Genomic DNA, 12,700 nt, shown 5'->3' with positions numbered 1-12,700 from the left:
ACAGGGGCCTTTCCCCCTTGATCACTAATTGAGAAAATGCCTTACAGTTGGATCTCATGGAGGCATTTCCTCAACTGAAGCTCCTTTCTCTGTGATAACGCCAGCTGTGTCAAGTTGACACAAAATTAGCCAGTACACATTTGAAATGTAAATGAAGAAAATATGTAATAAAAAATAAAAATAAAAAAGGAAAAAAATGGGCTCCTTCTCAGCTTGACACACAACACATCACTTATTAAGCCACAACAGATGTCATGTTAATGTGACAATATAAAACATTATTATTTAAATAAGAATCCCACTGCTTTTAAATGTTCCATTACTTTAGAAGTTCAGTCTCTTTAAAATATCCAAATTGCAAAGTTTCTATAAAATTCCATCTCTTTGACATTTCAAAGCCTCTCAACTATGGACGCCTGTTAAATATTAAGCAGCTAAGTATGTTCTTACTCCAAGATGAAAGAGCCAGGGCACAGCTATAATCAAGCTAAACCAGATCAAAGTTCAACAGTATAAAAAGGTTCAGAGCTTGACGACTGGGACTCACTTACAATCCCCTGGGCTCACAACTCCATTTTTCTGGTTCTGCCACCCACAGCACACACAACTTATCTCGTAGGCTCAAGCCAGCTCCATTCCACACCTGTGGCCATCCTCTGCAGCCATGGCACCACCTCTCCAAAATGCTGGAGTCTCTGCAACTGGGCTGCAGCTTTACCAATACCCTCTCCTAGGCTCTCTCCAGGGGCTCTGGTGCCAATCCTTGGGGTCTCTTCACGATCCCTTCAAAAGATGGAATTCTACTGCAGCTGAGGGTGTACCTTCACCCGTGGCCTCTCCCAGCCTCTTCTCAGGGATGCCAGGCAAGCCACATTGTATGAAGCCCCAGTGGCTCACCATGACCTCTTCATGCTTTCTAAACCAGTACCACCTAGAAAACTCTTATGCATTACCAAGTTCAGCTGTCTGCACACAGTACAGCCTTGGTGGATTCCCCTCTGGGACACAGCTTCTGTGTACTGACCTTGGGTGAAGGAAACACTTCCCAGAAGATTTCGCCTCCATGATGTTGATGTCTTCGTAATTACAGCTGATTCTCAGGCTCAGCTGATCAGCTTTGGCTGTCTCAGCGAAGACAATGTTTCACTTTATTGATTCTGGTCTCTTGTTAATTACAGCCAACCAAAACCACAGATTCTTAATACCAAGTAGCAAATGGCTTGGCTAATCGTGAAAGGACTCACAAACTCCTCTCTGAAGCTTCACACTCCATGCCTCCTTTGACTGCATTTCGATTGATTCTCATTTTTTTGGAAGCTCCTGGAGAATAGCCCACTGAGCTGTGAGCACTTAATGGCTTTCCCACCTTATAGTTCCCAGATCCTTCTACAATCCTCCCCCAAACACACAGTCAGATCTGTCACAGCAATACTACATGACCTGGCTCCAATTTCTGTCTTCGAGTTTTATTCACTGGTATAGAACACAAGAGCAGCTTGTGGGGGAAAGGATTTCATCTTACAGTTTATAATCCATCATCCTGGGAAGTCAGAGTAGGAACCTGGAGGCAGGAGCTGATGCAGAAGCCATGGAGGAGTGCTCCTTATTGGCTTGATCCTCATGGCTTGCTCATCCTGCTCTCTTATAGGACCCAGGACTACCTGCCCAGGGGTAGCACTTCCCACTGTGAACTGAGCCCTCCCATATCAACCATCAATCAAGAAAATATTCCCATAGACTTATCTACAGGCCAGTCCTATTGAGCCATTTTCTTGATTAAGATTCCATCTTCCCAGATGATCCTAGCTTGTGTCAAGTTGGCATAAAACCTAGCCAGCACAAACATACAAATCAAAAATAGACTTAAAAAAAAAAAAACAGCAACTAACTTCTCAGGGTGGTGAAAAATTCCTGTGGGACTTCACCCTGTGCTTCTAAAGGAGCAAAAAGATGTGAGTTAAAGTCACACCAGTATTCTGGAAACAAACAAACTAACTAACAAAAAACAGTAGTGACTGTCCCCAAAGAGATTGCTCTTCATGAAAGAGGTATCGTTGAAATATGTATGTATGTATGTATGTATATCTGTCTATCTGTCTGTCTGTCTTGTCTATCTATCCATCCATCCACCCACCCATCCTTTTATCCATCTATTACTTTCCCCTTTCCATTTTTCCTTCTCTCTCTCTCTCTCTCTCTCTCTCTCTCTCTCTCTCTCTCTCTGAGACAAAGTCTTGCTATTTGCTATTTGCTATTTGGTTCTGGCTGGCCTGCAATTCACTTTATTGCCCAGGCTGGCCTCAAATTCATGGCAATCCTACCTCAGCCTCCCCAAAGGCTGGTATTATGTGTGCCACCATGCACAGCCCTGAGTTTGCACCTTAAGCTTCATGTGTGGAGCTTAATTGAAAATTGAAGGTATTAAGAGAGTAGACACACCGGGCGGTGGTGGCGCACACCTTTAATCCCAGCACTTGGGAGGCAGAGGCAGGCGGATTTCTGAGTTCGAGGCCAGCCTGGTCTACAAAGTGAGTTCCAGGACAGCCAGGGCTACACAGAGAAACCCTGTCTCAAAACAAACAAACAAACAAACAAAAAAAAAAAAAACAAAGAGAGAGAGAGAGAGAGAGAGAGAGAAAGAGAGAGAGAGTAGACACTTAATCCAATGTGGTGTCTAGAGGTGATGCCTATAGGAGCTGTTCAGAAACTAGATGAAGTCATTAGGATGGATTTCCATGACTGAATAACCAAGGGCTTTATAAGAAGACAGAGACTGGGACATCTGCTCTCCTCTCCTCTCTTCTCTTCTTTTCTATTCTCTTTTCTTTCCCTTTTTCCTCTTCTTTCTCCTTCCCCCTCTTGGATGTCAAGACAGAACCACCTTGAGATGAAGAGATTACCAAGAGGAGGCTAACTAGTAGACAACCACCACTTGCAAGCCCTTCAATATTGATCTTCAGAAGTATAAAGCCATAGTAAACCTCTCATTGTTATAAAGTTACTTGGCCTCAGGTGTTTCATTATAGTTGCAAAATGGATTGATACACTTTGTCAAGCCAATTATGCTTTTAATTAGTATAGATCCAAGCTTGTCATCAATGGGCCTTCTTAGTGTGGCCTGGGGGAAACCAGAGGCAAGAACGAGCTGACCATGTAGTCAGTCGGTGGCTCACAAAAATATGATCTAATGATGCTAATGAAGAGATAGCTTTGCTGGATGTGGTCGCACACGTCTTTAACCTGAGCACTTGGGAGGTAGCGGCAGGTGGATCTCTGAGTTGGGGGACAGACGGAGCTACACAATAGATCCTGCCTTAAAAAATTAGCCTTCAGAGGAAAACTGGTATTCCTGTCTTATTCTAGGAATTCATAAGACCTGGCCACTATGGGAACCAGTGTAGGTCCTCACAAGGCATCAAGAAATGAAGCTTCCTCTTGTAAGACAGGGCATGAACTCTCTGCTTTAACTGCTGGATAGGACACAATTTTGCATATATAATTCATATTGAATTATAATCCTCAATGTTGTTTTTGCCACAGAGCCTAAGGGGGGCTCTCTAAGATGAAATAGGGTTATGAGGCAAGATTCTAATCTGATAGTGCCGATGTCCTCATTAGAGGAGAAGCAGCAGAGAGCCCCTCACCTACACACAGAGAAAAGATTTTAATAGCAAATGTGAAAAAGGCGGACTACAAGACCAGGAATCCACCCCAGAAAACAGACTTGTTAGCACCTCCATCACTTCCTGCTTACAAAACAGAGTTATCTCAGGTCCCTCCCTACTGCCTGTGTTCCACATCTAGCCAACTGACTGTCAGGAGTCATAATGCGACAAGCTAATAACTAGTAGGTGATCATCCTGAAGTGGCCTGCCTCGGATTATTATATAATCTGCGACAGGTAAGCCCTCATTAAGCAAGGCTGTGAGGGACTCGTTTTAGGAAAGAGTCCTGCTATTAATAGGCATTTCCCATAATTATTAAACATATATAACAATCACTAAGTAGGAGCACACCCCCTTTGAAACAGATCTCTGCAGTTCCACGAAGATGTACTGTCTTGTAGTGATGCTATATAGACAAATAGATGACTTAAGTCTTAATGATGATCCTATAAGAATTCCTAAAATTATATCTGTAATTATTAAGCTTTTTTTTATAATGGTACTGCTATTAGGTCCTTTTCTGATACTCAAAGCTGCAATGAGAACTCTGCCAGTCTCTCAAGTGTCACCAGTTAATTACTCTTAGATGGTAACCAGACTTTCTCCTACTCGGAGCACATTCTAAGAGGTTGTAAAATAGTTAACCAAAGTTCATAAAAAGGCAACTAAGGATTTATTATAGGTGCTAGGACAGAAGGTAAAATATTGACTGGTTTATCTATACCAAACAGGTGATGGATGTTTAGGCAGATAATCACTCCTAATGGATATGCATGTAAACATTCGCTGTTGTAAACTTCTACTTCGATTTATGATTTGATTTTCTGTGTGAACTTTTGATGAACTTTTCCACATGTGATCATGTATTCTGAATGATGTTTAAGAGCTGAGGACAAAGAGAAGAGTCAGAACTGAGGGACTGGGGTGAGAGGAACGGAGGTGAGAAGAACTCAGCTGAGGAGAAGTTTTTAGACAGAATACTTTTTAGATTAGAAGGAAAATGCAGAGTGGAGTAACTTAGAAATTATAGGTAACATAAAATACTAAGAGAGCAATATGCAGAATGTAGAGGGAAAGATGAAAAAGATGTCACAGAGAACAGAAGGAGCAGGCAGGCTTCCCCTTACCATGGGACAGAACAGGTCCCATGGTAAGGACAAGGCAGGTTTAGTCTTATTAAAACAAATTTTTCTTGCAAACATGGGTTTAATTCACTTAGCATTAAAAAGGTAGAAGCCTTTTCTTTCTCTATGTAATAAAAATTGGAGCGCATTTTCTTTTCATCCAGAATGAGTGAGTTCTTTCTGCACCAGTGCTTGGACTTTTGTTCCATATGCATATGTAAGTATGGATGTGTGTGTGTGTATGTAATTGTGAGAATGTATACGTGTGTGTGTGTGTGTGTATGTAATTGTGAGAATGCATGTAAGCTGGGCCCAGCTGGGTTTGAATGAAAATGAATAAATGATCATGAATAAAGCTGAATATGAATTTATGTGAGATTATGCATATTTGCATATGCATACAAGTTTTTCCTTCTTCGAGTGTTATTCTCATCTCCTGGTTCAATAGTTCATTGCTCCAAACTTCCCCCTAGCCTGACAAGCAAGAGGCATCTGGACATTAAGGAGAAGGCTCTAGCAATTATTCCTTTACTTAATCTCCTGCTGTTTTAGGATGAGGTGCTAAGTGCCAGAGACTGAAGTTTCTGGCCTCAGAGGATCACAGAAGGCAGGTCAGCTACAATAGCACAGTAATCTAGACTTAGATAAGTAAACTTTTTTATTATACCAACCTTAAATTTCTTGTAAGACAAAGTCTTAGCCCAGTATCTCGTAAGACTAAGTCTTACCTTCCGCCTACGCAATTCCCTCTCCCCTGCCTCAAGAAGAACTGACAAGAAAGAAGAAACAGCCCCCTCCCCCAACCCCTCCCCACCCCCAGCAACTGACCCTTTCCCCAAGGCCACACCTCCCAATTCTTAACATGCTGGTCAAACTTGACTCCATCCCATTCACATCCCATCCATAGATATAATATCCTGTATTCCTGAAAGATGCTTCCCCTATCATCCATCCCATCAAGGGTCCTCACTCTTCCAGTGAGGTTCTCAGACAATTCTCAGTGAAATAGCTTGTATGCTTTATTCCGTGTGGACAGGGACTACATAAACATTGAGGAGTGGGGTGGGATTTAGGGGTAGTTGTTTGTGATGCTACTGGGAAACCTTGCTAAGTGATATACGGGAGAGAGTCAAACCGTCTGATCCACCTTATGGAAGAGCTAGACTTTGGGATGACATCCTGGCCTAAGTAGTTATTGTGGGTGTGGTTGAGAGAGCATCCTCAACATAGTGGGCCAGGTCAGAGGGTCATGGAAGCAAGTGTACCGAGTGAGTCTATGAACTCTGTCCCTGTCTTAGTTAGGGTCTCACTGCTCTGAAGAAGCACCATGACCGAGGCAGCTCTTATAAAGGACAGCATTTAATAGGCGCTGGATTACAGTTTCAGAGGTTCAGTCCGTTGTCATCATGAAGGGAAGCATGGCAGCATCCAGGCAGGCACGGTGCTGGAGAAGCAGCTGAGAGTGCTACATCTTTGCCCTGAAGGCAGCCAGGAAGAATGTCTCTCTTTAGCATCGGTGGAACCTGAACATAGGAGAACCTCCACAGCCCACCCCTACTGTAGGGAAAGTTGGTTGAGTGAGCTCAGACCCGGGGAAGCTCAGAGACTTGAGATCAGCGGGAGTAGGGCAGCTCCCTACCCATTTTTGTACCTACCCTGGAACCTGTAACCACGACCCCACATTGAGAGGACCGTGGGTAATCAGTCACGTAATGCAACACCTGGAACCCTTCCTCCCGCAAGTAGAGCGTCACTAACGTCTCAAACGGAGCCAATAGAAAACGCCTACCCCTAAATCCCACCCTACTCCTGAATGTTTATATAGTCCGTGTCCACCTGGAATAAAGCACACAAGTTATTTCACTGAGGATTGTCTGAGAGTGGCTGTCTTTACTGAGCTGGGGAGGAATTCTCTCTCGTAAAAAAGCTGAAGGGTCTTAGACCTGCCTGGTGGCTGGCCAGGCTCATGCTGCCTATGCTGCTGCTGCAGTAGCTGCTGAGAAACCTGGGGCCCTGGGCTACCTGCCTTATGCAGGCTACCCAAACCTCTTTGCTTCGCTTCTAAGATCTGTAACAGTCCTAGCATTCCCCACCAGACCAGAGCCTTATGGAACCTGCTCATTGCTTGTGGGCAGCAGACAACACCCCTTGGTGACATACTTCCTCCAACAAGGCTACACCTTCTCCAATAAGGCCACGCCTCCTAATAGTACCACTTCCGGTGGGCCAAGCACATTCAAACCACCACAGTTTCCAATGTGGGCTCACAATTTAGGATCATTAAAGGAGCAGGCAAGCAAAACACTGGCAGACATAGGAGCAACAGAAGCAGACAATCTAAGACCAAGGGCCTACAAGTCTGATCCATGATTTCTGGTCAAGTCCTTTCTAAATTGTAACAAATGTCAACGGCCTTTCTGTATATAACCCAAATCTACTCAAAATATATAAACGATACCAGATTTAAAAAATATATTATTGTAATTTACTTGTGTGTGTGTGTGTGTTAAGATTGGTGCTGGGAGTCCAGGGCCAGTACCTGCTACCACTGAACTCATCTTAGATCCAGGTTTTCCTGTTGATAGTCTTGGGTAGAAGATACAATGTACTCCACAAAATGAGTCATTTGAGCTAAGGCCACTCACATTATACAAACTATATTACGCTATGAGGTAATGTCTTTAGAGAGAATAACAATCAAACATATGCTAAAGAAACTTATGACTTAGAGCTTTCCAGAGCATTCTTCTGAGGCCATTTCTCACTTCTCTTTTATAGCTTCAGCCTTCTTTACCACAAATCAAATGCTTTTTGCTTCATATATTTCTGATGGTGGTGCTTCTGGGATTGAACCAAAGCCCCACCTACATGTCCTAAGCCCCATTTCTATTATGTTTTAGGAGTTATGTCTGACTAGTCAATCATACTGAAAAACCTTATGTTAATGGCTGCAGAGAGGGTTCAATGGTTAAGAGCATTTGGGTTCTGATAGCGGACTTGAGTTTGATTCCCAGCACCCACATGGGAGTTTGTAGCTATCTATAATTCCAGTCCCAAGGTATTTGATGCCATCTTTTTGCCTCCGAGGATATTGGATGCACATGGTGCACAGAAATACATGCAGACAAAACTCCATGCACACAAAAGAAAAAGGAAAACATTGTGTTAATCCTAACTCATGACCTTACCTTACTAACCTATTTTTGAGCCCAGAATCCTCCTCCTTTTGAGCCTTTAGAATATGATGCATTAAACCCTAGAAGTGTGTGCGAACTTTGAGCTCTCATTATTTCAAACATGAGGTAGCAAACAAGCTGTGTCAGGCTATGAGACAATGTCTTTAAAGAGTACAGCCATTCAAAACTCATTGCAAGCACTTGAAATTTATTTTTGCCTTTCAAAAAATGTCTTCAGTGCTCAAGTCTGCCACTATGGTTCAAAATAGGCACAGAAGTCTAGAAATGCAATTTTGTATCCTCAGGCTCTCTTGAAACATTTGCTTTACCACATTGTAAAGTTGGCTCTGGAGAGTAGAACTGATGCTTTGTGCGCTCCTCTTTTGAGCCAATTGCTTTATTCCTTGGTATATGGTAGTTAACTCTTCATTTGAAGTTGGGGGCTCACGTACAGTTTCAGTTACCAAGGTTAACAGTGGTTAGAAAATACTAAATGGAAATTTTCAGAAATAAACTATTTGTAAGTCTTTAATGATCCTTGTAATTAACACAATGAAATATTTATTTATTTATTTACTTACTTACTTACTCTTTATCTGAGTACACTGTAGCAGTCTTCAGATACACCAGAAGAGGGCATTGGATCCCATTACAGATGGTTGTGAGCCACCATGTGGTTGCTGGGATTTGAACTCAGGACCTCTGGAAGATTAGTCAGTGCTCTTAACCACTGAGCCATCTCTCCAGCCCACACAATGAAATCTTGTGCTGAGCACTCCCCCTGTCCCTCCACCTCCTGCCTAGGAGGTGAATTTTCTTTTGTACAGAGAAGCCACACTGTGTATGCTACCTGCTTGTTGGCCACTTAGTAGTTACCTAGTTTTGATACACTTTGGTATTTTCAAGCAGCGCTAATACTAGAATGTTATTGATAGGAGGTGTGAGGATGGGCTAGGATACTTGCTGTATTCTGTAACATGGGAAAGAATCTGCATATATATATATATATATATATATATATATATATATATATACACACTCTATTATAATGACCTGTTTGTTCTAAAGACTGCAAGAACTTGACACTTGCAGACATTAACTAGACCCAGGGGTCCAAGAAGTGCCCCATCCCAGATGTTCATAAAGGTTATAATGAAAGGCAAGGGCGAAGGGTGATAACGAGGGAGGCATGCTCATCACGACTCCCGGTCCTCTGAATGAGACGCACTGTAAACATCCTTGTGTCTGGTTATGTTCCTCTGTGGAGGCATACAACACATATGATACTCCAGCATTCCAGATACATAGAAACTCCTGTGTCGTGCCATTCACCTTCATTCCCTCACCAAGACTCTGCATCACCTCACAGCACCAGAAGAAGGATCAGTAGGGTTAGCACAGCAAGATTTGGAGAGAAACCATATTCGTTCGTAGGGCATTTATTACAGGCTATTGTTCATACGTGTTTTATTAGTTGTTAGTCTGTTGTGTGAGTCTACATAAGTTGTTCCTTTAAATTGTGCCCAATTTACATATTAAGCACCACAGTAGGTGTGTCTACACGGGCAAAGCATAGTATGTTCTATATGTTCTATACGGTTCTATACGTGATCTCCATTATCCATAGAAATATGGAAATGCATCTCCTGAAGAAAAGGTAGGGAGGGCTCTCATGTTTATAGTTTGTCTCTTGTTTCAAAGGAAATTTTCCTTCTGTTTTAGAATTCATACATTTCACCATGACGCAGTAGCTAGTTTTGGTTTTCAATCATTCATTCTTAAAGTAGGTGAGTCCGTTTAAACTCTATTTCTTCCTGAGATTTTAAGAGCTGTGCTCATTTGGAAACCAGTTTTGACTTTGCATGGCATAGCCCCCCCCCACAGAGCCGAATGCAGATGGCTAGCCATTCCACCTGATAGCTCACAAAATTGGATCAGATTTTGACATCATTTCCAGACACCCCCCCCCCCAACCCCTCACCTTGGAAATCTAAAAGGCAACAAGTAGAACAAAGAATTTAAGATTCAGGGCCAGTGCTTGCCTGGCCTGATAGCTTGCATTTCATGCCTGGCTACCCACAAGTTGGTAGGCGAGAACAGACACACGTAAGTTGTCCACTGACCTCTACACATGTGTGCCAACACACCCACATAAGTGTGATAAAGTTGTAAAACAAAGCAATCACTTTACGATTTAGAGGGTGGAGACACGCCTTTGACGCTCATGCACGAGGACCTGCCTATGGATCCCAGCATCAGGGAAGCCCGGCAACCTCAACGCCTGGTAGTTACAAATCTTAGTGCAGCTTCAACGAGAGACTTTGTCTCAGAGGAACAAGGAGCAAAGCGACAGAGCAGGACCCCCAATGTCGTCCTCTGGTCTCTGCTGTGTGCAGACACACTGTGTACACAGGCACAAGGAATTCGTGACCTGTTTCCCTTTTTCATCGCACACTCGACTGTACAGAAAATGTTTTTTTAGTTGTTAAAGAGCACACTCATGCTAAACTCTGAAAAATACCAGCGGACCTCCCAGTGCTGGCAGGTTTATGTCCACTTTATTACAGTTGGGAGGGACGATTGAGGCGGGGGGCGGGGCGCAGGGTGGGAACAGACAGGCCAGGCCACTCTCTTATGTCACTGGTTCTGAGAAGAGCAAACACCCTTATGGCACCAGTAACTTATAACACTAGGTGGCCAAGGGTGCGCTTTCTCAGCAGCCAGCACCCTAAATCCATCCCCAGCTCTGTTCTCAAGACCGTGCTTTCAATAAAAGCTTTGTGGTTTACTAAAAGGCTTTCCAAGTCTCCTATCATTGGCGTTCTTAGAACAAACTAAGCTGCCGGGACTGTGGCAGGAAATGGCAGGGCTAGGATAAGGCGTCCCGGTGGAGTTCACGCTGAGGAAATCAATGGATCAAGGGCGGAAATTTCCCAGAGAGGCACATTAATTAGTAATTCGTGAGCTACTGGCCCTCGGTCACAAGGCATGGAAGAGAGCGAAATCACCCAGGAGCGTTCTGGCGACGAAGCCATTTAAATGTCAGGCTGAAAGTCATTCTGTCTGCAGTGTCCACGCCTGACATTCTCCAAGGCAGGGTCCCGCCCGAATCCCCCCAGCTCCCACCAGTGCAGACCTACCCAGCAGCAGGAGCCGGTGCGTCTGCTGCAGGTCGCGCTTCTGCTCGCGCAGCATGCGGTCGATGCCCCGGCTGACTTTCCTCGCTTCTTTAGCCGCCTCGCGCTCCTCGGCTCGTAGCTGCTCCTGTCGCCGGCGGCTCTGCAGCTCGCCTGGCGGCCGCGCGTTCGCGGCGATCCGGCCGCCGCCACGCCGGAGCAGGGTCCCCACGGGAGCCGGGGCTGGGAGCGGGGCAGGGGCCGGGGCGGCGCTGGGCTGAGCATCCTCCGCGCACGGTTCCGAGGCCGCACACGGGGTGTCCTCTGAGCTTCCGAAGAGCAGCGGCCGCAGGCTGTAGCACAGGCCCATCGGGGCGCGGGGCGCGGGCAAGTCCCCGCGGGTCAGAACGGGGCTCCCGCCGACGCGGGAGGCAGCGCTGCACTCGGACCCTGGGGCGCCAGCTGCGGGGCGTGGCTGCGGTGGGTCCCGCTGGGGGACCACGGCCCCTCACTGCCCCGAGGGGCCATTGTGCATCCTCCGAACGTCCCAGGCGCGAGCTCGCACCTGAGAGCGCCCCAAGCAGGCGGAGCTGACCAAGGCCCTTGGCCAGCCCGGCCCCCGTTACCGTAAAACCGCCGCGCAGACTGCTCCGGTTACCGTAAATACTGCCTCCTGTGGCAAGTATTGGTACCCTGGCTGCCTATCATAAGTACCGGGCAGAGCTCCTTGCCTTGTTGCAGGGATGGTTAGGTTACCACTAGCTAGAGCTGAGCCAGAGACTAAGCGGCCTACGGTGCTGGGGCAGGATGGAGCATTGTTAAACACTGTTGAAAATGTTAGTTTCTATGAGTGAGCAAAACTCCCAAGAGAGGGTTGGTGAGACCTATGAGCAACAATGGATAGAGTCTGTCCGACAGACCGTTCCCTTAAGCTTGGCAGCTTGGAGCTGGGAGGATATTAAACAGCACCCTGCTCTGTACCTTAAAAGCCCTGTGACACACACCAGCTGAACGGATAACCGCAACTGAAGCAAAGACTCCCGATCCAGAAGGCCTTGATTCCAGCCGTGACCATCACTGCAGACGTCCCTTGCCAGCTTTGGAAGACAGTATCTTCAGCAAGATAGGATTTGGTGGCTGTTAGATGACCTGGAAGCTCTTCTCATTTACAGCAGGAGGGGAAGCAGTAAGAGGCCAGGGCCGTGGAACTGGAGGCTGTGCTGGGATCGGGGCAAATACAATTCTTCACTTACATGATGCATCCTTACCATGCCTCATCCGGGCTATATAAATTGGGGGTTCGGCTACTTTTTACTGTTGTGCCCATTGTATTGCGACATTAGGTCTAATAAAAAGGATTCCCCGAATGGTCTTTCCTTGCCTGCGTGTGATCTTTATCATGGATACATCCAGCTTAGCTAGAAACAATAGTGGGAACAACCAGCTATGTCAAAGAAGACCCCTGAAGGCTCGGGAGAGCAACCACCAGCAGCTCCTGAGGCCCAGTGGCAGGCGATAGGGGGAAGGGCAGTGTCGGAAGGTAGAGGTGGAAAGCCAGAGTTGGAAGGAGGAAGGCTATGAAAAGTGGAAAAAAAAAATAGAGGAGCTGGAGTCACTGG

The 12,700-nt window shown here is 45.5% G+C and overlaps 1 protein-coding gene across 1 annotated transcript in view; it reads right to left on the bottom strand.

Moving 5' to 3' along the window:
- Gnal (G protein subunit alpha L) overlaps positions 1 to 12,299 on the bottom strand; it is a 147,208-nt gene extending 134,909 nt beyond the window's left edge. Inside the window, exon 1 of the mRNA XM_021150731.2 lies at positions 11,106 to 12,299. Within this exon, the coding sequence (XP_021006390.1) occupies positions 11,106 to 11,451 (346 nt within the window). The 5' untranslated portion in view covers positions 11,452 to 12,299. The remainder of the gene's footprint in view (positions 1 to 11,105) is intronic.
- Positions 12,300 to 12,700: the final 401 nt, after the last annotated feature.

This window comes from Mus caroli, chromosome 18, assembly GCF_900094665.2.
Source record: "Mus caroli chromosome 18, CAROLI_EIJ_v1.1, whole genome shotgun sequence".
NCBI lineage: Eukaryota > Metazoa > Chordata > Mammalia > Rodentia > Muridae > Mus > Mus caroli.
The sequence above is the reverse complement of the archived record's forward strand: the minus strand, read 5'-3'. Positions and strand labels throughout refer to the sequence as shown.